The sequence below is a fragment of the Amblyomma americanum genome, chromosome 2, assembly GCF_052857255.1.
Source record: "Amblyomma americanum isolate KBUSLIRL-KWMA chromosome 2, ASM5285725v1, whole genome shotgun sequence".
Classification (NCBI taxonomy): Eukaryota; Metazoa; Arthropoda; class Arachnida; order Ixodida; family Ixodidae; genus Amblyomma; species Amblyomma americanum.
In genome coordinates this window covers 28,332,795-28,359,176 of record NC_135498.1, presented here as the reverse complement: position 1 = coordinate 28,359,176, position 26,382 = coordinate 28,332,795, and the positions used below count along the sequence as shown (strand labels likewise).

The 26,382-nt window shown below is 47.3% G+C and overlaps 2 protein-coding genes across 8 annotated transcripts in view; one reads left to right on the top strand and one right to left on the bottom strand.

Annotated features, from left to right (window-relative positions):
- Positions 1 to 11,890, top strand: part of LOC144120857 (NAD kinase-like) — a 97,455-nt gene extending 85,565 nt beyond the window's left edge. For all 6 annotated transcript variants that reach the window (XM_077653623.1, XM_077653624.1, XM_077653625.1 and 3 more), the window contains exons 6-11: positions 1,343 to 1,445; positions 3,651 to 3,751; positions 4,846 to 4,945; positions 6,822 to 6,979; positions 8,918 to 9,000; positions 9,939 to 11,890. In XM_077653623.1, coding sequence (XP_077509749.1) covers positions 1,343 to 1,445; positions 3,651 to 3,751; positions 4,846 to 4,945; positions 6,822 to 6,979; positions 8,918 to 9,000; positions 9,939 to 10,104 — 711 coding nt within the window. In that variant the 3' untranslated portion in view covers positions 10,105 to 11,890. The remainder of the gene's footprint in view (positions 1 to 1,342; positions 1,446 to 3,650; positions 3,752 to 4,845; positions 4,946 to 6,821; positions 6,980 to 8,917; positions 9,001 to 9,938) is intronic.
- A 1,502-nt stretch (positions 11,891 to 13,392) lies between these two features.
- Positions 13,393 to 25,317, bottom strand: LOC144118417 (carbonic anhydrase 3-like). 2 transcript variants are annotated; one of them, XM_077651359.1, is made up of 7 exons: positions 25,167 to 25,317; positions 22,790 to 22,879; positions 21,296 to 21,460; positions 20,437 to 20,585; positions 19,725 to 19,814; positions 17,512 to 17,736; positions 13,393 to 13,851 (listed from the first exon to the last, which is right to left on the bottom strand). In XM_077651359.1, exons 1-7 carry the CDS (start codon positions 25,279 to 25,281, stop codon positions 13,642 to 13,644), a joined length of 1,044 nt encoding a protein of 347 aa, XP_077507485.1. In that variant the 5' UTR covers positions 25,282 to 25,317; the 3' UTR covers positions 13,393 to 13,641. The 2 variants fall into 2 exon arrangements, with proteins under 2 accessions (XP_077507485.1, XP_077507486.1); XM_077651360.1 differs by having other exon boundaries at positions 19,725 to 19,808.
- Between the last annotated feature and the right edge of the window lie 1,065 nt (positions 25,318 to 26,382).

The following is a 26,382-nucleotide window of genomic DNA, read 5'->3' as shown; positions in this document are numbered from 1 at the left end:
TGCTTCGCATAATACCATGTGAACAGGCCCGAACCACGTCTCAGTAAGACGAACGGAAAGGTCGACTCGAGCGCACCGCAATGAATTTCCTCACACGCCGGTATTGCAACGCTTACGTCACGCATTCAGAGCTGCCAGGTGATTTACCATCAGCGCTCCTCTCGCCGTCGCGCCAACGTGCACGTTTTCTACGTTTTATCACATTGCGCGTCGACGCAATTAAATGGACGCGCCATCTGTCGACCATCCTGCGAAACGAAATGCACCAGCGAGTTTGGGTCTGGGGAGGCGGCAGTGTTCTGCCGGGTCCTCTGATTATGTCGCTACGCAGCCCCGTCCCGGTGAAACGCTAGAGGCGTGCTCTTGTCAGCGGAGTTGGCTCTCCTGTCTGCTCAGTTCTGTGGTCTGAGCCGCGGTGGCTGAGTGGTTATGGCACTCGGCTGCTGACCCGAAAGACGCGGGTTCGACCCCTGCCGCGGTGGTCGAATTTCGATTGAGGCGAAATCCTAGAGGCCCGTGTACTGTGCGATGTCAGTGCACGTTAAAGAACCCCTGGTGGTCGAAATTTCCGGAGCCCTTCACTACGGCGTCCCTCACAGCCCGAGTCGCTTTGGGACGTTAAACCCCCACAAACCAAACATGTGCGTCGGCTACTATGGCACTCCCGAGTATGAGCCATCTGACAGGACCCCTGCTCGAGGCAAAGTTTGAAAACACTTTCATTGTCCAGTAGCTTAACGCGCGAGTGTTCTCTTTCAAGGTAGCGCAGCGGCGCCGCAGTAGTCCCGGGCTTACTTTTTATTATGAAAACAAGACCGCGGGAAGGGATACGGGAGTAAGGGAAAGAGCGGCGCGCCGTGTGCAAGGCTTCGTATAGATGGCCTCCATAAGTGCGAAGTTTCGTAGTGCAATGTGTGTGCAGAACTCTTTGCCATTCTGTAGGCGTCTGTTTCTCTCCTGAACCGCATAGTTACGTTTTTACAGCGATAGCTGTTAGTTGCCCGTCCCTGTCTTTCTCGTCGCCGTCGGCGTAACCGGTGTGTGCGTTACCATGGTTATCATGGTAACGCACCCACCGGTTAACACGGCAACCCGGGTATGGTCATCATTCCGCGTGACACCAAGTACGATGTGCTAACTCCTTTATTAATGCTGTGCGTCTGTTTGTGCCTCGCCGTCTGATGTCACCTTATGTCACGGCCAACCTGGCTCACATAAGCCTACGGGTGGCACTGTTTGGAACAGCCCCCTGCCAAAGCTAAATGTGTGCACAGCTATCGCTGAATCTCGCGTTGCACAGTCGTAACCGCCGTGTGAATTTTTCCCTCTTTCGCTTCGGCAGCAAAGTGTGCCCCCCGTCATGGCCTTCCACATGGGCTCCCTGGGATTCCTCACGCCCTTCGACTTCGACAACTTCCAGGACAAAGTCAACAACGTGCTCGAAGGTGCGTCTGCACGCCTTTACCGAAAATTCCCACTACTCACCGCAAGCGTGAGACAGCAAGCATTTTAAAATTTCCTCTGAAAGTGTTCGCCGAACGACGCACAGCCTGTTATATGAAGTTGCATCTAGAGATATTCTTCTTTTGAATAAAACATTTTTCGTACAGATGAATATTTACACTTGATTTATTGCTGTTGGCAACTGATTACAAAGGACATATGTTTTATGGAATAAGTGAGATGTAAATTAATACAAATCTCCCAGCGAATTACTTAATAAATGTTTAAAAGGTTCTTCTATAGTAAGGCCCGATTGGAACGTTGCTGTTGTGTACTTCACACTAACGGCGAAATAGAATAGTTTAGCTCGCAACAACCGCCGGTCAGTTTTTAGTTTTTTTTGTGTGTGTTGCTTCACCGAAGACATGCCATTAGTCAAACCTCTCAAGAAACGTCTCCAGCACCAGTCCTTTTGTCACTTAAAATCAGGAGATGATTTTTTTTTGTTTCAGAATGAAAATTTCGCAACTACCGAATCGTTCATTTCTCCAGAAACTGCGTAAGGGAACAGCAGGCGGGAGTTTCGAAACGTGCACAACTGCATAAAACTGCTACATTTGCAGTTGCATCAGCGCGAAAAGCGAAACTGCAGCCTGCTGGATGGCTAGCTTACGCTGAAGGCGCTATTGTTCACACACGCAACGAGCAGGACCTTGAATCATTTCTTCGAACAGTCTGTATATACCACTACCGTGACGCGCAGTGCAGAAAAGCCCTGTGTCAAGAAACCGGAGGAGCCGCCATTCCTCAAAGACCTTCACCTGTCTTGAGTGTGCGAGTTCCCTCTCTCCCTGCATGCGCAGTCTTGCAGTCAGAGATATGCATGGCGGCGGGATGACATTGGTTTTGTACAGACCCACTTCGGTGACAGAATGGCTACGGCGTTCGGCCGCATAACGCGAGTTGTCGGGTTTTATACGGCGTCCGCAGCGGCTGCACTTCGATGGCGATGAATACAGTGGCCCCGTGTATTGTGATTTCGGCGCAAGTTAAAGGATCCCAGGTGGTGGAAAGTAATGTGCAGCCTTCAACAAGGGCGTGCAGTACAGCTCAAAGTGTGACGCTGAAACGTAAAAATCTGCTAACCTTTACTTTTGCCGTGCACACATCCCTGTTCTAGCTTGAGGCTTGCGTCCTTTGGCACTCTTATCATATTTTATCTCTTCGTATGTACCCGCCGCGGTGGCTCAGTGGTTAGCGGGCTCGGCTACTGATCCGGAGTTCCCGGGTTCGAACCCGACCGCGGCGGCTGCGTTTTATGGAGGCAAAACGCTAAGACGCCCGTGTGCTGTGCGATGTCAGTGCACGTTAAAGATCCCCAGGTGGTCAAAATTATTCCGGAGCCCTCCACTACGGCACCTATTCTTCCTTTCTTCTTTCACTCCCTCCTCTAACCCTTCCCTTACGGCGCGGTTCAGATGTCCAACGATATATGAGACAGATATTGCGCCATTTCCTCTCCCCAAAAAGCTATTATTATTATTATTATTATTATTATTATTATTGTTATTATTATTATTATTATTATTATTATTATTATTATTATTATTATTATTATTATTATTATTATTATTATTATTATTATTATTATTATTATTATTATTATTATTATTATTATTATTATGTGTATGCCTCAGCACTACAAAGCGCTGTCCATATGCAGGGCGACTCCTAAGGTTAGGTCAGGTTGCCTAGGGAAGGGTAGGGTAAGGCAGAACAGAGCAGGGCAGGGTATATGATATGGTACGGTAGGGTAGTATTGATAGGATAGGGCAGTATAGTAGAGTAGGGTAGGGCATAGTAGGGTTGGATAGGATAGAGCAGGGTGGGGTACAGTAGGCCGGGTAAGGCATAGTAAAATGGGCAAGGGTTCGGCAGTGTAGGGCAGAGCAGTAAAGTAAGGTAGGGTTACTGGTGTATGCCGGGCTATAAAGGAAGGAAAGGCGACAGAGCTGCCTCACTGCAGGTGGAAACTTAGCGGCATATTAACGAACGGAATTAAGCGGGACAGAGAAAGAATAGTGCATGTGCACGCGTGGGCTTTCCCCCTTGTGTTCGGGGTCGGTGACTTTGCAACTCACCACGCAGACACTACAGACTCTGCTCTGTACTTGCATGCAATGACCCCGCAATTCTCTCTCGTGCAGGGCACGCGGCTCTCACGCTGCGCAGCCGGCTAAAGTGCAGCATATACCGCAACGAGAGCGACACCAACGACAATGATCTCTGCAGCAACTCGACCTGCCTGGTAGGTGCCAACAGCTCTCGCTACTCTTCTTCGAGTACAGAGAAACCGTTTCGTGAATTGCGTGTGCTCTCTTTGTAGGGGAGACCCTCCGGGCCCTGTCAACAGCAAGTATGTTGTATAACCTTGAACTGGCTACGCGCCCGTTTTCTGATATTCATCAGGAAAAAATATATTGAACTTACGACGATGACGATTCCGCTCTGCAGTGGGCCGAGCGCAATTTCTGCTCTCAGCGTCACTGTTTTCGTTTATTTTTGTTCTAACACCCGTATGATTTTTTTTTCGTAAACATACAGGTTGTCTCAAATAAATGTGCTCCTCCCCATCAAGAAAACGTTTAAAACGATCAATGCTATTGATGCGGCCGAGTACGCGGTAATATTAGTGTTCTCCCCGGCCGGAGCAGCTGCCACCGAAGGGTTCAGACCATGCAAGCAAACTGAATGATTTTCAGTTTGTCAATCACCACGTGACAACGCCCCCCCCCCCCCCCCCCCGCCCAACACACACACACAGAAACCGTCGCCTTCCACCCTCTATTCGTCTTCCCTTTCCCTAGTCTCCCTTGTAAGCTGTGAGGGACGTTTCTCACTCTTCACTTTGCCATCTTTCGACCGCGGCTTCAGCTGGATGAACGAACGGGCAGATTTTTCCCAATATGGGGGTTCTAATGCTAACGCAATAAAAAATATCAGCGGACGCGGTACGCAACTGCGGATAACTGTGCGTTATTGCGCAATTGTTCAAAAGCTAATAAACACTTATTAACGAATAACTTAAGGTCCGTAGTGTTTTTAGGAAGTTGAAGCTTTGAAGCGCACCAAAACTTGTAATGCATATGTCGAACTAGATATCGAATGGTTTCGTTTTCGGCCGCCAAAGAGAACCCGCGAAGCTTGAGAGAACACGGCAATGACAGTGCGACTGTGCACCTCGCTTACAGAGCCGTGAAACTCGACACGTAAGGAAACCGCGCTTTGCCCTGTGCTCCCTGCGCGCTTTGCCAGACCGGACTTTCCCACACACGCGACCCACAAGCTTGGCCAAGCCCACCCACAGTGCCAAGTTCTGCCACCGCCGTGCTTTCTGCGCAGGTTCTCAACGAGGTCGTGGTGGACAGGGGCCCGTCACCCTACCTGTCCAACATCGACCTCTACCTGGATGGCAAGCTCATCACTACCGTCCAGGGGGACGGTGAGTCCAGGTCTCGCTCGCTCGAATATGCCCCGGGATCACCTGCCGAAGAGCTCTCGCAGAGATTGCTTAGTTTCACTCGAGAGAGACCGCGAAAGAGAGGAAAGGAACATCGTAACGTGTAGATTCGGGAGAATATAAACGCGAATGTTTACGAAGGAAAGTCTCTCACGAAGTTTACATGGTAATAAAAAGCCATCAACACACCGCTAAACGTCAAAGCCAGACGAGCCAACGTACAGCTTGTGTTACCAGTGCTGTCATTCCCTGGTTGCACGTCGCGGTTGCAAAGCTGGCGTCAGTTATCCCGATATGAAGCTGGGTAATTTGCGAAGCTATTTCACTGCAGATGCAAGTGCAAAACTGGAGGATAACCGACGGACAAAGTGAAGAGCAGAAAGTTGGGCTAGTTGGTTGATATGCAAACTGAAGAAGTTGGCGCGGAAAAACGAGGACAAGCGAGACGAAGACCTGCAACGCACCGTCGTCAATGTGCTAAAACTTTTTAAGGAGTGCGGCCCTGCTCTCAATTTCACTGTAGAAGTACCAAGAGATGGAAGGCTCCAGTTCCTAGATCTGTCTTTGCATTTTCGCCCCAAACATGTTTGTTGGGCATACCACCCTAGGGCCAAAAAAGCGTTGCTTGATTATTCATCCGGTCACTCCAAAGTCATAAAGATCGGGATAGTCACTTCCTGTCTAAAAGCGGCCATCACCAAGTCTTGCTCACATGCTATCAAGGAAAGCGTCGAGTCCTAGGTGAAGAGGCTGAAAGAAAGCGGGTACCCTCAGCATATAATTGTGGAAGCTTGTGGAAGATTGGTAAGGTGGGTCAAGGATGGGTCGCGACCTAAACTCCGGGAAACAAAGCGTCAAAAACTTGCAGTCATACCATATGTGCACAGATTGGCGCATGGACTGAAAAATGTTGCCGGGCGTTATCAAATTCCGATTGTGTTTTCCGCCCCTCGGAAGTTGGGAGCAATCTGTTCACAGGTGCACAAACGGATGGAAGAAGGAGGCGAAGGAACGGTACGAAAAACAAGAAAAACAAGAAATGAATGCAACATCAAACACAAAGCCCCGTTCGTTACCTGTGCCAGGGGGGTTGTGTACAGATTGCCGTTGTCGTGTGGCGCTCTATACATCGGCCAAACTGGACGATGCGTCAACGAGAGATTAGGAGAGCACCGAAGATTGCTCGGGGGAGATTCTCTTGATATCCTCCCTAAACATTGCCGCACCTGCATTACAAACGACAAGGAAAAGAAAATCCAGTGTAAACCGCTTTTTGAAAAAACGAGCATCCTATTCAGGCACAGGGAGCAACTCACGCGGGAGCTCATGGAAGCCTTTCATATGCGCATCAGCGGCGATAAGTGCATTAGTCAGACTTCCGTCCGCTTCTCTGATAGGGAGTATCTGTTCCTAACCAAATCATTGGGATTCACGGGGTAACCTGTGGTGTTCATGACGTTTGTTTGTTTTTGTTCTTGTTGGTTTCACTATTTATTCGAGCATTGTCTGGAATAAACCTTCAGTTGTGAGTAGCGCTCGTCTTTGTCTCGCTTGTCCTCGTTTTTCCGCGCCAACTTCTTCAGTATGGACAAAGTGAAAAAGACACAGGCCTTGCTCTGGTTCCTTAGGTCGTCAAATGTAAACGTGAAAAAAAAAACACTGATTTCAGCGTCCTTTACAATCCTGCTTTCGACGTGTTTTTGCCTGGCAGACGTCTGTACACAACTTGAAGTTCAGTGTGGTGCACCATATTTATATGAATGACAGATCCTGGCACATGCATGGTCCCCTTAATGCGCCTGTCTCCCATGCACAAGGCCATCCTGGCTGACGTACTCCCGTGGTTGTGGCCATGCAGGGCTGATCGTGTCCACGCCGACGGGAAGCACGGCGTACGCGGTGGCCGCGGGCGCCTCCATGATCCACCCGAGCGTGCCGGCCATCATGGTGACGCCCATCTGCCCTCACTCGCTCTCCTTCCGCTCCATCGTGGTGCCCGCGGGGGTCGAGCTCAAGGTAAGGCCCCGCTGGGAATCTCGGCTCCTGTTCCACCCGGACTGCTCCTTCTACACTCAGCGTTAGCCCGGACGACGCCAAGACGTCCCGAGTATGACCTTATGAGGTCCGCGTCAGGATGTTCAGGCGATCTCAGGTTGTCTGTAACTGGTCCTCAAGCAGTCCAACTAGGATCCACTTGTCCATCTGTTGCGCATAATAGGGATGTCTTGAGGACCGTGCTTGAGGACATTTTCAGTACTGCATCAAGATTTTGTATCAAAAGCTTTTTTTTTCATAGGAGTGTCGTACTCACAGCTAATGTAAGCGAATTAAGGTAACCAGAATAAGCAAAAAGGACGGGTTTACCAAGGGTCGCAGAGAGTAGCTCTCTGAAGTGGAATTCCGCTGCCTAAAGGGAAAAGACGAGTGGCCCAAAAATCTACATTCCAACCCCATCAGAAGCATGCAATGCATAAGAACAGGCGTAAAAGCAAAAATACCTTAAGATATCTCCTCAAGGCGTATAAATTTTGAGATCACAATGGTTTCCTTCATTGCATCACTATTGTACACATATATCGTTGAATAAACCTGCAGCTTTTAATTAATGAGAGCCGAGTGCGAGAGATAAAGATGGATTGACCTCAGTTCAGTTCACAGTAATATCCTGCGATAGGACGATTGTAGGAAATTTGAGGAATTTACATCCTCGAGCCGCCCAGAAGATTATAAACTGAGGACATCCTCATGAGGACATTTAGCCGTCGATGCACTCAAAAGGTACTCAGGATGTCCTGTTCGGGATGATGACGTTCTGATTATTTGAGGACGTCCTCAGGACGTTTGGCGTTGTTTGGGAGCCGTTGTGTGTTGCGGTAAGGGCTCTTAAATGTCCTAATAATCACGAAGTTTGCAAGTGACATATGTCTAAATAATTAAAGCTAGCGACGTGCCTATTGGGCAGTGTTTGGAGATCGATAGTAGCAGTCTTTATGTATAGCGATGGTGACAGTTATTACCTACATATTAAATATAATTTATAACGCATCCTGTTCGAAACTGTTAAGCTAATTTGTTTTTTTCGCCTAGCTAATCTACCCCCTCGTTTTTCTCCACCGATCCCCTTATAACTATTACTTGATTTCTGAAGACTGTACATCTGTTCGCACCTTTTGTGCACAGATAAGCGGGGATAGGGTGGCCGCAGCTGGCGCAGGACAGGGTTAATTGGAGAAATATAGGAGAGGCCTTTGTCCTGCAGTGGGTGTAGTCAAGCTGATGATTGTGACGATGATTAAGAATCGATTGCAAACTTGGACCAAACAATGCTTGAAACGGCATGTTGAAGAATCCGGATTTGCGGTTCCTAACTTAGAGTGCACGTCTCCTAGTGCCGAATACATTGGCCAAAAATGTTAGGCGGATTTAAAAACGAAAATAAAAATGTTTTACTCAGTTTTCGCACCGGTACGATTAAAGAACAGCTGGTGTGATGTCATCAGCATACATTGAATTTATGTCAAAACGCCACTGGGTGCAATGTGGTTTCTTAACGCAGTATTGTAAGACTTCTATTTATCGACGCCAGATGTAAGCACATTTGAAATTGATACACCAAATTACAATTTCCCGGTGTAGATCTGTAGTTCCTCTTGATTTCTAGATTTTACCGTGCATTGGTAAGTCTTTTCAACTTCTCTGTATCAGGGTTTCGCGGGGCATGCAATCCTTTAGCGCTTTGAAATGTTCAGGTATGCATCTTCCGTCTCTTTTCGAAGGGATTTTAGTTTTTTTTTTTCATCGATAAGGAACGTATTATAGACTTCCCCTCCCTCGTGTTTATATTCAATACTTGTACATACTAGAACGATTTAGTGAGGCCTTATCCTTTAGAACGCATGCGATAATCCGCTAGTCGTCAGTGATGACACTTCCTGGCACTTTCCACCTGCGCAGATAATGGTTTCGCCCGAAGCGCGGAGTTCAGTGTGGGCCTCGTTTGACGGCCGTCTGCGCCAGGAATTGCAGCATGGTGAAAGGTGAGCTTCTGGAATCGACTGCTTCCATTTTCATGCACAGTGATCCCCCGCAATCGAATCGAAGTCAGCTTTCAGTACCTATTTCTGCACTTCTCTATTATCCCTGCATACTGATCTTTATCGATAACCTTAAGTTATCGGTAACCTTGAAAATGAAAAAAAAGAAAAAATAGTTGCCGCCACCATCTGGAAGACATTGAAGTAACGAGCGTTAGCTGATTGGTTTACTAGAATTGAATGACGTCATAATCACGTGGTTTCACTTTTGTCCGCCACATTGGATTTGAACGTCGTCATTGACACCCGAATTTGGCCGCCATCTTTGATTATGATGTCATAATCACGTGGCGGTCCAAGTCGGCATTATTGGATCAATTAATGGCATCATCAGTTAATCACCATTATTGGCCGACATCTTGGATTTATAAGTGACGTAACCAAGCAATCACCAATTGTCCAAGCAGCACAGGTAATGGGGCCCAATATTTGAAATGTATTGGCAAATGCTGGTCCGACAAAGGACCGGTTAGAAACCAACCCTTTCCAATAATGGGCCAATTACTTGTGCTGCTAGGGTGGATCTATCAGTGACGTCAACAATCAATCACCGATTCGATATACTAATGACATCACCAATCAATCACCCTTTGGGTTGGGATATCGACTTACTATGGGGGCCGTCATCTTGAATTCCTCGGACTTGGAAAATTTCACGCCAAATGGAGGTGGTAGCAGACCCCATGAAATCGAGAAACGTGACAAGAGCTAATGCTCTTAAAAGCTTGAGCCCAGAGTTCTGTACTCTCAAACCACGTGTTTTTATACTGGTTCTCACGCCAGTGTGAGACTAGTTATCTACGTGTAACACTTAGGTCAACGAAGTATGATCCCTGCGGTGTCTGCGGCCACCCGAATCCCTTTTTTCTGCCCCGCTGCAGTCTGCGGGTGACGACGTCCATCTACCCGGTGCCTTCGATCTGCGCCCAGGACCAAATCTCCGACTGGTTCGACAGCCTGGCCGAGTGCCTGCACTGGAACATGCGCAAGAAGCAGCGGCAGCTGGTCGACATCACGGACGTCGAAGCGCCCGCGGGCGCAAAATAACTGACCAGACATACACATACACGCCCCCTGTGCACACAGACGCGCTCACACACATTCCCCCTCCCCCCCTTCTTTTACACACTGTTTTCCTTTCTTTTTGTGTATGTTTTTTTCTTCTTTTTGGTCGCGTATACGAGTCTTATAAAGGAGAAATACACTCGCGATCGCAATGCGTCTGTAGAAAATTTTAGCTTTTGCTTGCCAAATTGTCGGCATTATTTGGCGCCGATTCCTTTCCTGATTCAGTTCGTCGCGTTTCTACCATTGATGGGTGCAACTTGTGACGTAATGGCTGACATGCTCAATAAGCCGTGCCATTTGCCGCCTCCGGCACCCTGAAAGCAGAGTTGGCCAATGGCGAGCAAGCTACTGGAGTAAACGCGGAAGGAATCGTTACAAAATACGGCCGCTGCCGGGTGCTCCATGTACGCTGGACTGGCGCAATCACTCGTTAGCGTTGCACAGAGCGACAAAGAGCGAATCGAAACTGTCAGCCTTTTTAGTTTTTTCTTTAGTTTATACAGGCGCTGCCGTACCGAAAACATAAGGCTGTTGATGCGAAGGTGTTTACATTATTCAACTCAGCGGCTGTCTGTTATCGCGTCTGTTCACACTAAGCAGTGCCCAGTAAGGCCGCTTCCGCCCACCGAATATTAAATTGTCTAGGCCTATACGAGAGCAGCTCCCGCGGCACAATTCTGCCAGCTCTGTCATGGCGAGGACTAGAAAAATAGACGCGAACGTTCTTAAGCTGCTTTCTTTGGCGGTTTTTAGATGTTTTTCTTGTTTTACGCGGTACTGAAGAAACGTGAGCGCTTTAAGTTCAACGCGAAGGAAACAGTTTTTTTTAACAGGGAAGGAAAACACGAGTGCTGTAATATAAACAGATTTTATACTTAAATGCATATGCATTCCTTAAAAAAACATTTGTCAGTTTTCAATGCATGTTCGAAAGGGTTCAAACCAGCAAAAAAAAAAGAGGACAGTAAGTAACACGTGGCACGGGCTGGACTAAACAGATTTTTATAGAAAATCAGATCGCCGAGTAACAGCCACGCGAAGGCTATTACTTGGTGGTGTGATTTTCAATAATTTCAGTTGTTAGTCCAGCCCATATCCTGTGCTATTTGCTCCGTTGCGTGTGCGTCTTACTTAGTTGGTTTGACCCCATTTGAGCAAGCATTGCTGACAGGCCCGCCATTCAGCCTTGAAACTTGCTTTCAATGGAACACTAATGCACGCCCATAAGAAACCCGTTACATGTTTGCAAATATTTGTGCAAGCACAACTGCTTCCGTCCGTGCGACGTGCTTTGAAATTGTGATTACTCATACCTTGTGACGAGTAAAGCCGCTATCACAGAATTGTTTCATACCTTAGATCTTTCTGCTCGCAGGGTTAATTACAAGTTGAAGTCCCTGCACGTGATGTAACTTCTGTAGTGGTCCATGTGCTGCAGAGCATTGTCCAGGCATTAATTGGCATGCCATTGATGTAAGTCGACACTGCTCTGTGAGATTTGCGTTTGCCCTGGCACAAGCAGTTATGTTCGTTCACAAAGAACACGGGTACTGCTATTGGCTCTTCTTGTAATACTTGGCGGCCGTGGAGTCTTATCTAGGTGGTTATAAAAATGATGACTAGGTGATGACTGACGGGTGGAGTTTCACGGAAGCTGACCTTAAAAGAACATGTACCTGATGTTTAAGCGTTTAAAGTTTGTATTGTAATGGTCAAACAGGACCCAATGCAGTGTAAATAAAGCAACACATTCCTGCTGTTGTCATTCCATTGGCTGAGTCCTTTACGTTAAGTAGTTTATCTTTGTCCATGCATCGACCGGCGAAGTGCTCCATTTTTGGAGAACATGCACTGCTATAGTCAGATACAAGTTAAGTCTGCAGAGAAGCTCCGCCCACATTGAGGATCGGCGCACAGAATCCCTCCGCGACAAAAAAAGTAGTCCGTTGTTAAAACTTGTTTTGTCACCTAAACAATAAGCTAACCACGGGAAAACTGCTATAAGCTCTAGGATTTTTGATACCTGGCTTGTTTAATAAGGTAAAACATTAAAAAGCTGATTTCGTTTACTTTTGTGACTGGCTAGCGGAGTAATACAGTACGCCGAGGAGGACCGTGGCCCAGTGTTAACAACTGTATCCTACATACAGTAGGATACAACTTAAAAAATACAGCAGTTGTTAACACTGGGCCACGGTCCGCGGCGTACTGTATTATTCCGCTGGCCAGTCACAAAAGTAAACGAAATCAGATTTTTAATGTTCAACATTATCACAAAAGCCAGGTATCAAAATTTTAGCGCTTATAATTTGCTTCTAGTGATTAGCTTCTTGTTCAGGTAAGAAGAAAAGTTTTAACGGACTATATTTTTGTCGTGGAGGAAGTCTGGTTCGGCCCTTGATGTGGACGGAGCTTCACTGCAGACTTAGGTTGTATCGACTATAGAGGGTAACACAACAAAGCATGAAAGGTCCCGGCATGTAGCGTTTTCTGTCGGATCTGGGCTTCTTTGAGAGTTTTCTTTCTCTGACGGCCGGTACCTACTCCAGGCTTACTCCCCTTCGATCGCTGTCTACGATATGCGCAAAAAGGGAACGTTTCGAGATATTCTTCAGAGCCTTCTCGGATTGATGCTTTCTCCTTCCGATAATCATTTGTGCAGCGAACAGCGATGTCCCCCACAGAATCGGTCCCGCTCGCACTAACGTGCGAGTCTCCAACTGTGATTGCAGGACAAAAAGAATGAAACGAACCCGACAATTCAGACACCGCAATAACGAAAAACGCTCAGAGATTCATTTATCTGCAAGTAGCACGAAACGTCCCGGTAAATAGAGGTTGACGGCTGCTGCCTACCACGGGGGAAAAAAAAAATGTAAACGGGGTCATTTTCTGTTATGTTTCCGACCGGCTCGATTCCGAACGCCAGCACCTAGATTTTCTGAGAGGGCTTCGTGTGCAAACGTTCGCTGGCACACTGTCATTGACACGCAGCGACGCTAACTACATTGATATTTATTACGTTAATTGACGGCACAGCGTCAATGGCAGGACAGTGATATTCATCGGGCGGAATAGCGTCAATGCTAGACTATAGAGTGTGCCGGCTTCACAGCAGTATACATCTAACATAAGCACCATCGGAAGTCTTAGATGCTGTAAAGCAGGGTGGTACATCGGTACCACTGCATAGTGAATTTGTCGGCAGTTTTAAACCCCAAATCGCTTACACGATGTCAACACCAGGTTTTATCCTGTAGTAAAAAAAACACAACTCATTTATAAGGGTAGGAACACCAGGGTACAATAAGTAGAAAGTAAAAGTGCGGACGTTTAATCTTCGTAGTGGCCAACTCAGTAACGACAGCATGCTGTTTAGGCCGTTCTTTTGTCCCTGTAGCACCGCCTATACCATTTCGATACAACGCCGCGATGCCGCAGCAAGGCGCGCTGCTCATGGACGAACACTCCAACAACCTCAAGGAAGCTCCAGCTCCACGTAGTGGGGTATACAGCCTACAACTCCGCGGTCGTAAGGGCTAGGCTTAGCAGCAGCAACGGGGCAAGTAGCGAGTGCGGTCGCCGGTAGTCGGCGGGGCTCTCGAAGTACTTGAAGGAGCGGTACACGTCCCGGTTGCGAGCGTCGAAGATGGGCCTCAGCTGCCCGGCCATGTGGTAGACGCAGTAGTTGAGCGACACGTACATGTTGCGCCGCAGGGCGTCCATCTGCGACGGAGATTGTGAAGGCGCGAGAATCGCTTCTTCGGTGATTCGTGTCGCCCATGTATATTACGTCCCTACACACTTGAGCTAGCCCTTACAAAAATTTATTTAGACAGTTTATATACTGTCCATAAACCTGTCTATAAAGTATATAGAATCTCTATAGACAAAAACTTAGAGAATAGCCTATAGGCAATACAAATCCTATAGACAGTCTATGGGCAATCTATAGATTTATGGCCATACACATTCAGTAGACTATGAAAAGTAATAATAAATATCTATAGGAATGCAATAGAGTCTATAAAAAGTCTACAGACAGTCTATAGGCCATTTTTGTAAGGGCTCTGTCGTCACGAATCAAGAAACAGCAGCGCATCCTTCTGGTCGCCGGTAAGTGCCATCCATGTATATTACGGGCCTACACACTTGAGCTCCCTTACAAAAATTTCTTTAGACAGTTTATAGACTGTTCATAACCTCTGTCTATAAAGTATATAGAATCTCTATAGACAGAACTTAGAGAATAGCCTATAGGCAGTACAAATCCTATAGACAATCTATGGACAATCTATTGATTTATGGCCATACACTTTTAGTAGACTTTTGTCTACAGGCAGTCTCTAGGGTATGAAAGTAATAAGATCTATAGGAATGCAATATAGAGTCTATGAGAAGTCTGTGGATGGTCTATAGGCCATTTTTGTAAGGGCTCTGTCGTCAAGAATCAAGAAACAGCAGCGCATCCTGCTGTCGCCGGTAAGTACTAAAGGGGCAAAAGTCTACAGGGCGCGTAAGTTGCAATTTACGCCGACAGCTCCGTTATTAGGCGGCGCTTTGAGACCACACTTGTACAAGTGGAGGTTGGACTGACAAGTGGTTCTTCTGTTTGGTGGGAAAATTTGTGCGCAGGGCGTGCAACCGCCTCTTTGGGAGAACACCTTCGCTGCACTGCACGGGGATGGGGAAGAAGTGGTCTTCGCATTTGTGGTGGTCAAATGAAGTGATCGTTGAAAAACATGGCACCTATATGCACCCAGATTCCTTTTCGCGCATCCTGGGAAAACTTTTCTCCGATAATAAATGCCTTAGCCTGATATATATCTATATATACATCTACGTATATATATCCAAAATAAACCTTATAAAGCTAAGCCCGGAAATGCAACAGTTATTAGCTGGAATCGTACTGCAGGTTGTTCTCAAAGCTACCATCGTCTTCGTCGTCTTTACTACAGAGCCCGCGAAGGCGATTGCAGTATTCAGGCCAATGGCTACCTGCAACACCGCGGCTCTTATAATTTGATACAAGTCAAGAAAAAGCTACTTTTCCCCGTCAAATAACCCTCTTCCACGCGATGGCGTCGGCCGATTCTCATTAACCTTGGTAGCGTGACAATGCAGGGTGTGGCAGATGAAAGGGGGAGGAGTACCCTCCATGCATTGTCATCCCATACCCTAAATTGCCACGCTATTTACGCTATAAAAAGTTCATGAGAATCGGCCGACGCCGTTGGCTGGAAGGGGTTCTTTGTCTGGGGAAAAGCCGCTTCATTGTTTACTTTTATCCAACTTTAGTAGAAGTGCGTTGGGGAGATCTCGCTCTCCCACGCGCGCATCCGAAACGCAAAAGGCGCCCTTGTGCTGTGCGATGCCAGTGCATGTTATAGATACCCAGGTAATAATAATAATAATTGGTTTTTTGGGGGAAAGGAAATGGCGCAGTATCTGTCTCATGTCTCGTTGCACACCTGAACTGCGCCGTAAGGGAAGGGATAAAGGAGGGAGTGAAAGAAGAGAGGAAGAAGGAAGTGCCGTAGTGGAGGACTCCGGAATAATTTCGACCACCTGGGGATCTTTAACGTGCACTGACATCGCACAGCACACGGGCGCCTTAGCGTTTTTCCTCCATAAAAACGCAGCCGCCGCGGTCGGGTTCAAACCCGGGAGCTCCGGATCAGTAGTCGAGCGCCCTAACCACTGAGCCACCGCGGCGGGTATATATACCCAGGTGGCCGAAATCATTCCGGAGCCATTCACTACAGCACCTCTCTCTCTCTTTTCACTCCCGCTTGCATCCCTTCCCTCACTACGCGATTCGGGCGTCCAACGGGAAATGAAGCAGTTCCCATTTCCTTTCCTCAAAACCAATTTTAATTGTAATTTTAATTTAATTTTCATTTTAATTTTCATTTAACAGCAAACGTAAAAGGCGCCCGTGTGCTGTGCTATGTCGGTGCGCGTTAAAGATCCCCAGGCGGTCGAAATTATTCCGGAGCCCTCCACTACGGCACCTCTTTCTTCTTTCACTCCCTCCTTTATTGCTTTCCTTACGGCGTGGTTCAGGTGTCCAACGATATATGTGAGACAGATACTGCACCATTTCCTTTCGGCAAAAACCAATTATTATTATTATTATTATTATTATTATTATTATTATTATTATTATTATTATTATTATTATTATTATTATTATTATTATTATTATTATTATTATTATTATTATTAGCAGGAGGGCGAAGAGGAGGGGTGCATGCGCGTGCCATGATGCTCATTATCATGGCTTGCTTCATCCATCTATCGCTATACCTTATCCGCCATGGTATGCCGTTTAGTGTGTGATTTTTAACGTCCCAAATATGCATGCAGAATGTGAGGGGAGCCGTTGTAGAGGACTGCGAAATAATTTCGATTGCCTGGGTTTTTTTAACATGCACTGACGCCGCGGAGCACCCGAGCTTCATGTGAATTTCGCCTCCATAGAAACGCGGCTGCCATGGCCCGATTTGCTGCTGCGACGTATATATATGGCTCAGCAGACAAACGCCATGTATTCTACCTTATCCATCAAATTTTATCTTCGATACAAGAACCACTGTAGAGAGAAGGTAGGAAGATGGTATTCGTGACGACACGAAACAAGTTTCCCAGCGAGATGAGAGCCTCAGTACGCCGGCCAACGTTTCGACAAGTGGAGACTTCTCCGTCTGGGCCCAGGCGAATACGAGTCTACTCTTCGAAACGTGGGCTCTGTTGGTTGTTCAATTTGCTTTGGTTTTATAGGGTTTACCCTCCCAAAGCGACTCAGGCTATGAGGGACGCCGTGGTGGAGGGCTGCGGTACTTTCGACTACCTGGGGTTCTTTAACGTGCGCCAACATCGCACACAAAACGGGCCTGTGGCATGCACTGTGCGATGTCGGAGTACGTTAATAATAATAATAATAATAATAATAATAATAATAATAATAATAATAATAATAATAATAATAATAATAATAATAATAATAATAATAATAATTGGTTCTTGGGGAAAGGAAATGACGCAGTATCTGTTTCATATATCGTTGGACACCTGAACCGTGCCGTAAGGGAAGATATAAAGGAGGGAGTGAAAGAAGAAGAGAAAGAGGTGACGTAGTGGAGGGCTCCGGAATAATTTCGGCCACCTGGGGTTCTTTAACGTGTACTGACATCGCACAGTACACAGGTCTGTAGCACGTACTGTGCGATGTCGGAGCACGTTAAAAAAAACGGAATTTAAGAACCACGGAGAGAGTGCTGAGAGGCGACTCTGTCCGACTGCTCTGACCTGGAGTCCCAGAATGCTCTCGTTAATCCCATCCGCATTGTGAAATAAGAGTTTCGTCGTGTGCGTGCGTACCTGGTCCTCGCCGATGGTGGCCGCCCTGGCCATGACCAGCGTCGGTATGCGGCTCGTGCAGGGCGGAAAAGTGAGCGAGCCCGAGTAGGCGTAGTAGTGCTGCGCCAGGGGCGCCATCAGCGCGCTCAGCCGCAGCTCCACGGGGGTCCGGGCGCCCCACACGCCGCGCAGCTGCCTCGTGCTCTCCACCAGGGGCTCCAAGGCCGCCACGCTACCCGGCACCTCCTGCCCGCAGAGATTTAAAAGCTTTAGCGCAACGTCACCGTTTACCGCGGCTGCCAGTGCGCACGCGCAAACGGTGTCAGGTGCCGTCTGCGCATTCGCGTTGTCGTCCGGCGGCCGTGGTAAGCGATGGCGGGGCCGGATGAGCTACGCTAAAACTCATTAAGGCACGGCCAAAGGCGGCAGCCCGATCAGGCACCTGGTATGGTGCGTATTAATGCGATAGCAGGAGTGCACTTCAGGAGCAAAATCCGCTTTTCGATGTCACAAAATTTGCTGACTGGTCGAAACAGACGGCGTGACTTTGTGACGCCATCACAACTTGATCTGAAGGGCCACCCTGATTTGTTTAGACAGATCAGGTGACCTTATGACGTCGTCACAACCTGCCTACCATAGCAGGTGGCATCTGGACATCAGATAGTGAGCAGCCTGCACGCCATGGGAGGTGGCAATCATATTTATGATTGGTGAGAGAGATCACGCCACCTTGTAACGTCATTACAACCTGCCCACCGGGTCGTGAGCAACCTAGATTCCACATAGAATGAGAGTTCACGTCAGAAGCAATCCGGGGCCGTCCGGTATCGCAAAATTCGCTGATTAGTCGAGAAATGTATGGTGTCACAAGGTCACGTGACCCCCAAAGGAACCAATCGCAAGCCGCAACCCAAAGAAAGCAAATTTAAATATGGACTGAAATCCATAATTTCATGCAGAAAGATGGGAGTTGCGACAAGAGCAGTTGCTTGCCTCAAGTACAACTGCAACGAATGCTGCAGATATTATTACCAAGGAGTTGCCCTTGAGATACCACAACCGCAAATTGGTTGTAGTTGGTGATTTCCAACAAAACGGAAGAGTTCGCACGAAGTTTCCCCAACTGCTGGAAGTGAGAGTTGGTCTCCAAGTGGCCACACGAAAGGATGCCATCTCGACAAGTCGCGATACCAGACTTAGCCTTCCATAACAAGAACGACATTGCGGAACTAAAATAGTTATGACTTGCCATTTGACTGACCATAAAACCATGCTTATAACGCTCCAAGAAGAAATTGTACGCAAAGCGACTCTGTCGACGCGATTTGCACATCGGACATGGAATAATGTATAGAAGACTACGCAAAAGAAATGGACGTATATAATTTAAACGCTTGAGCTCTACAATTAATGTAAAAAAATCGAAACCAAAAAACGCGTGAATACAAATGTAAGCACCGGCACAGCATAACGGTAATTGCCTGATACGGCAGCTATCAGTCCGAATATGGAGGCTGATGGGCCGAGAATTTCAAAGAAACCGAGGCAAAGACACGCAGAGTTGCAAAGGAAGCTGCGAAAAATGCGAAATCGACTGATACTGCATTCCACTCTACAGGTGACTTAACATCCCCACAGTTTTTTTTTTCTCGACGTTACGCCGCGTTGAGCGCTGCAGGACAAGGACCTCGTCTCCCAGTGACCTCCGGCTCCTGTCCTGCGTCAGGCGCAGCCACGTATATACAGGTCTCTCCAGCAAATCTAAGCTTGTCGCTACGCCTCGCTCCCGGCCAGCACGGATAACCATTCTGTCTAGTAGACCGCAGGTTGCCTACTCAGTGCACATGCCCTGTCCTACTCCATTTACCGCAATTTTTGGTGTACAGTGGTGTACAGTTCGAGAACTGCACATGTCTAAATGTCAAAATTTTACGAAATATCTGCACGTGTTCGCTATAAATAGCTTTTTTTTAGAATCGCCAATTACAACGTGTGATGAACCGAACAATTCTCACTATCAAAGCGTTTTACAGGCAGCGCAGCTGTTAAGCGCCCGTTCCTTGGCTTGAGCGTCGTTATTGAGGGCGTTGTAACCGGAGGGTGGTTACAACCTTCCAGAGGGTTGCAGGGGGTCACCGTGGAAGTAGGTGTGGGGGGTGGCTGAGACACCTCCCCACCCCTACCCTTCCCTGGCTTTAAGCCCTGTCCGTGAGCCACGCATAAATACTCACGCGATAAAGGACCGACACGATGGCAGCTCCATAGTTATCGTGCAGGCATCTGGTAGGGGTCGGCTTCTTGGAGGAGAACAGCAGCTGCAGCTGGGCAAGGAGAGCACAAACAAAATCGCTGGGAAATGTGTACATATTCGAAGGAAATAAAAGGAAACACTAATTCCGCACTTAACTTCCTACTTGGGTCTATAGACAAAAAGGAACAGATTCCATAATGATTTGTAGCGGTGAATACGGTATGAACTACGAAGAGGGTTTAGACGTCCCTATCAACTTGCGTCTATAGACAGCCTACTGACTATGAATAGACAAACGTAAGATAAATTTTCTTATCCAGCTTTGGTATGTTGAAAGTCTGTAGAGACTGATACAGGCTAAAGGAAATTTGTATAAACAGTCGACAGACCATTTTTCTGACGAGGGCTTGCAGAAAAGGAAAGACGACTCGAGCTTGTTCTTTCGTAGCTCGGAAACTGAAAGACAGTGCGAAAGACGTGGACATTTCCTTCTCTTTACACGTCCTGTCTTATTCATTACTTTTCGAATTGCTTACGAGCTTTTTAGCTACGACACCACGGTAAAAAAAAATCTTCCGACAAAATAGAACAGACACTTGCGGAGTGAGTGCAATCCGCATGCTTTTGAAGCCCAATCCTTTCGCCCCAGCCACTCTTTACTTAAACCGGTGTACGCGCGATATGTGGCACACCTCTGCGACATGTTCGGCGTCGTCGATGCGGTGCTCGGAGCCCCGCCTAGTGGGTCGTCCGAACCGCAGGATGGCCCGGGAGAGGTTGTGGCGGACGGCCAGTGGGCCTCCGTACAGACTCACCGTGCCGTCGACCAGGGTCAGGTAGACTGCATTTTCGGAGCCAGGGTGTAAGGAAGGTGTATAGGAAGTCGAAACTGTGGCATCTTTAAGCTAAGGGGCCGAGAAGCGGGGGAGAGGGGACGAGTTTCAGCTCGGTCAACCACCTCGTGGCTGTACATTATTGGATCGAAGTAAACTACCAGCGGGAAGCTACATCTCGACTACCAAAGCGTACATCGGTCGGTGAGATCAACTTCTGAGAAGAACCGAGAATTGGAAAAACATACTTTCGACGTTCACACGAAGAATCTTTTGAATACATTTTGAATGAACAGCGTGGATTTAAATAACTCGGTAACCTGGTACTACGATTGTATAGCTGCTCCATGGCTATGGGCTTCAAATGGCAGAAACAGACGCATGGCCCGAGGGAGAGAGGCAGCACGCGCCCATTCATATCCTCTTTATCATTTTTCGAACACAGGATAACACTGAGAGGCTAAATAAATTTACTAATCCGAGTGGCTATTTGACCTGTTCAATTAAGGAATTTTAGAACTCCCAGAGAATTGTACGTGTTGAGAAACACTTTTAGAGCCGGTGATTAAGGATCAATTTAGATGATCAACCGAAGACTCTGGGTGTCTCATCAGCCCTGTCTGCTAGGAAGTAGGTCGGAGGGGGTTCGTGGGTTCTTGTATACTGTCTATAAAGTCTCCATCTTGTGACCATGATGGAATGACACAATCGTGCTCACGGCCATGCATGCCGTTCTCGACGACGTAGCTGTAGTGGTTCTCGAAGCCGGCGAAATAGAGAGGCTTGAACTGCAGAAACCGGCTGTCCAGGTAGTGCACGTGTATCGGCGACTGCTCCACAGCATCGCCGCACGCCTCGTACCGTTTGGGCCACTCGTTGTGCTCTGCACGACAGAGGTCGCTACTCTGAGTCATCCATTTCTATCGTGGTCCGACGAGCAGGCCATCCGAAAGGCGAAATCGATTGAAGACGCCGCCGTTTGGGAGGACGGAAGTGAGATATTGTAGCGATAGCTACATTACGGTAGTATTTCGAGCCTTCAGCGTGGCGGCGCCGCCACGCTGTCACGTGGTTGGCCACGTGGTGCGCAGCAGCTGCCGGCGGCGTGGCGACGCGGCTGATCACGTGGTTCGTCACGTGGTTGGTCACGTGAGCAAGTTCCACACAGCCAGCTGTAGCTACCACGTCACTCCAGGTTTAAACAGAACTAAACCACCGCCAATTTTATTATAGCGTGGTCAGCTGTCACTTACGACACGTTGTCGCAGCGAGGAAGGCAGAATGGCCCATTGTCAAGAGTGCAGAGTTGATGCACCGGTAGGCAACGAGCTGGGCCTCGCAAAAAATGTGGCATAAAGTACCATCTGTTGTAAAAGTTTACAATCCGCCGTTCCGATCATTTTGACGTGGTGGACTGTAAACTTTTTGCAAAAGACGGTACGTATTAAGGAGGCCGAATTTAGTGTTGCTTGGCAAGTCCTTCGTTATAAAATACCTATAGTAAACCAAGACAGCGAAGATATCATAAGGACAGACGCCGACCACGACACCGCAGCAAAACGCGGTTGCTTCATTTTTACCTTGAGCAAGCTTTTATCGGCACAAAAGCTTCCTTCTTATTTCTATATTTTGCTTTAGACACGACTATAAGCACGAATAATTAACCACTTTAATCCAGTTCTTTTGCAACTATTGTTCCGAGCTTAGTTAAAAGCGAAATTTCTTGAGGTTTTTTGTTGTGAAATCATAGGCGTATGCTTTCGTTGGCTGATTTCACCAGGCTTTTTTCCCACGCCAGCACGAAATGACGATTGTTGCAGGCTTTTGCGATGCCGAATGCCACGTCTCGAAGCGCAGAGAAGTGGCTATAAGCAAGGGAAATAGTTCAAATAAGGGGAACTGGACCGTTATTTTATTTCCTTAGAAATTTCTGGCCCCGAAATCGTAGCTGACCCAGTTCTTCAGAGCTGTCTGTACGGACAAATGTTTCATCCAGAAGCGTTTGTATCGACTTGTTTGTAAATAAATAAAATTTAATTAAGTGTCCAAGGGTACTAGGAAAACCCTGCCTCAAGATTTCGGTGTATGGCAACTAGGGCAGCTAATGCGCGCGTGCTAGCTCTGTACAATGGATAAAATCTGTTTTGCAAGTCGCGCGAGAGTACCACACAGCTACGAAAGCAGTGTAAAATTGGGATAAACGGCGACGCACCCAACTGCACGTATTCGGCCTTTCCCTTCATGCAGTCCGGTTTTGTGTGGATCCATCTGAATCCGTCACAGTACTCCTCGTTCGTGGTATCTGCGATAAAAGAAAGAGCGCACTTTCTGTACTAATTAAATAGCCTCTGTGGAATCACAGCGCTTGCAGACGAAGACAAACAGGACTCACACACACACAACTGCACTGAGCTATCAACTTTATTTTGGACGCATTTTGATCCGCGCTTTATATTTTACAGAAGGACACTGACGCTTGTATCAGCCGACAGAGTCACGCGTGCCGTGATCCTGTCGACTGCGCCATGTATCAGCCGACAGAGTCAAGACACGACACACGATGAGCAGCAAAATGAGAAAGCTTTATTGTTGAATCCCTTTTTATACCCCCCCCCCCCCCGCCCCGTACCAATGTTGCCACTTCCGGCTACGCTGCCGTTAATATAAGCTGACAAGTCGTAATAATGCTCAAGCGCACCTACAACAAAGATATGAAAACAATATCTTTAGCAGCCACTTGTGATAAGACAATCCCGGAGTGCTCATCCCCAACAAAAGACTGCAGGAGCATAATTTGAACGTGAGAGATAAAAAATCTAGCAACTTTGCCATCTACTGTCGTGACTGCTCACCCTGCAAACGCCGTCTTGCAAACTTCGCGAGCACAAGAATCATGGCAAAAAATAAGAACCAGCTCACTCGGGAAATAAGTGAAGCAGCCATCATTGACAACCTAAAAGCAGGCTGCTGTAGCGCACTGTCAATAGCCCTCCTGAAAAAAAAAAGAGATCTCATCCCTGTCTAGGTCAGTATGACTTTATTGCATTCCAACCTTCAACCATTCCCATACCTCTTTCAGTTCTCATCTTGTCACTTTTTTGCCTGTTAATTGTTGCCTCACTATGTCATCCTTTTTACCTGCTTTTATCGCCTCGTTCAATTTTGGCTGCGGTGATTGTTGGCCACATTTCTTTTATCTGATTTTTTTACCGCTGCATTAATTTTTTTCCATGCTAACTGGGGCCTCAACTATGCCATCCTTTACTTGCTATTATGCCTCTTTTTTAGCATTGTTATTGTGTTTGTTGTGTTAGTTGTTGGCATTCGTTGATCCAGCCTTGGCCAATTTTTCTTGCGATTGTTTTTTGTGTTGTTTTTGGTTGTGTTGGGATCGAGTACTACGGGATTGTCTTATCACAGTTGGATGCTACAGAATGTCCTCTTCATATCTGTTTTATAGGTGAGCTTGAGCGTCAACGTCCTTGTGCAAAATATAAGGCGCGGATCAAAACGCATCCAAAGTAAAGTCGATAGTTGAGTTCAGTTGTGTGTCAATCTTCTCTGTGTCCCCGTCTGCAAGCGCTCTGATTCCGTAGACCGACAAAGACCAACTAGCCCAGCAACACATATTATTCTAATTAGCCTCGTTCACATTACCACCTACGACAGGTTTGGGTCGAGTAAGGCTAAGCATGATCTAAAACAGGGGCCAGTTGGTTCTACGTCTCCGTTGCTGCGCGTTGCCTTCAACACAACACAACACAACACAACACTGGCGAGACAAGAAGCAGACATACACAAACGAAATGCGAAGTCACAACTGTTTATTATACACGCAATTCTTAAAGAATTAGAGAGATAGAGAAATAACTTTTATTCACACCCGTCAAAAATGACGGGGGAGAAGGTTTTAGCCCCAACCCCCATTCATTCCCCTAACCATCGGCCGGAATCCCTTGGGACTAGGCGGCGGTCGGGGCGAGACCGATGACTTTGCGTTCTTCTTCTGCTTCGTGGTTGAGCAATAAAGTCTCCCAGGATTGTACATTTCTGTTCGGGTCGTTATAGAAAGGGCAGGTCCAGACCATGTGGACTAGATCTGCAATGCGATTGCAGTGCCTACATCTAGGATTGAAGACTTCCGGATGCCATTTACTGTACAGTTAAGAGAAATGTGAAAAAAAATTACATAAAGCAAGTAGTATGATTCTACTAAAGAGCTGTGAGTTCACACTTCGTTTGTGCGTGTCTGTTTCTTGTCTCGTCGATTGTGTCGTGTTGCAGCGCGCAGTAAACAAGATCAGGCGCAAGGCCGAACAAGGTCGCCCGAGTCGACTTGCTTTGAATTTTGATCGCCCTCTAGCCCTGCCTGGTAAACATTTCAGCCACTCCCCCCCCCCCCCCCCCCGCCCCCAAATGTTCGTACTGGCCGCATCACTCTGCGGGCTGACAATTTGTTTCTCAGTGAGTTCTCAGAGCGGAAAGTCGCGTTTCCATCGGCGCGTTAGCACTTTCCTGACTCTAACACAAGAGTGCATGACGAAATACACTATGAAACGAAACATCCCAAAAGACGGCGGGAAACGTACCAGGGGCGCTCGTGGCGTCCTGAGCGCGATGCAACGAGGCGAGTATTAATGGCAGAAGGGAACAAAGTTCTGCCAATGACAAGATCCTCCCGTAATCGTTGCTTCCGTGCACCATAACAAAACATAGCTCCCTTGGTCTTCTTTTCTTCACTTCTGCCACCATAACAAAGCATAGCTCCATTGGTCTTCTCCTTCTTCACTTCTGCCACCATAACAAAACATAGCTGCCTGGTCTTCTTCTTCACTTCTGCCACCATAACAAAGCGTAGCTCCCTTGGTCTTCTTCACTTCTGCCGCCATACCCCTGTCTGCGTCTTCCAGCCTGTCAGCCTATAACTATTACTACTTCTTTTCCCATCAAAAATTTCCTCTTTCCAGCGATTTACCGTCAGTGTATTGGCCACTCCCCCGTAGTGAGTATGTGCCAGCTTTATTTGAGGCCAACCAAACCAACCAACCACTATACCCTGGCCAGAAGGACTATGCCCTGGCCAATCCCCCACCGTGGGTATGTGCCATCGCTTCAGAGGCAACAACAACTCAAGAGTTGAGTTGTGGTTGTTGCAAGCTACAGGTGGGATTAGCCGCTTAACTCTAGACAATGAGCATGTATACCTTATGCACACATGGTACGGCACCCCAACTTCTGTTCTTGCCTCCTAGCTCGTTTGACAATGTTTTAAACGGTGAGTTTGGCTCAAAAGCATCTCAAAATGCAGCCTACAAGGTACACACATTGAGGGAATGCAATTAATCATTTACGAGCTGTTAATTTTGCATTATTTTGCGCTCTCAACGGTACAGTACCCTACGGTCTCCTGCGTCGTCTCACAGCTTTTTAAAGGGCGAATTCGACAACAACGTATCAAGGATTGCAACTTAAAAGGTTACACACATTCACGAAAGATAGCAATATGAAATAAACGAAAATAGAAAAAGTATTTCCTACATAGAGATTCGAACTGCTGTCGTTCGCACTCAAAAATGCAGCGATATATTCTGTTATTCCGCCAAAGAACATCACAATTATGTTGTTTGCCGCGAAGTGGCTCTGCTAAGCCGGAAGCTGTGGGACTGCGCCATTGAGAAAACTGAATTATGCTGTGTTCACCTTGTTTATTTGGCGGCCTATTTACAAAACCTGGCCTATGCAGCACGCCAGTGGGGCACCACCAGCGGTTGCGACACGGCCCCGCTCCACAATATGCGTCAAAAT

Excerpts from the sequence above, each read along its gene's own strand:
- LOC144118417 (XM_077651359.1), bottom strand. The coding sequence starts at position 25,281 with ATGGTGCACGGAAGCAACGATTACGGGAGGATCTTGTCATTGGCAGAA. Across the intron at positions 20,586-21,295 it reads CGAGAACGGCATGCATGGCC|TCTACCTGACCCTGGTCGAC; the intron begins GTGAGCACGATT and ends CCGAAAATGCAG. Across the intron at positions 13,852-17,511 it reads CCACCATCGGCGAGGACCAG|ATGGACGCCCTGCGGCGCAA; the intron begins GTACGCACGCAC and ends TCTCCGTCGCAG.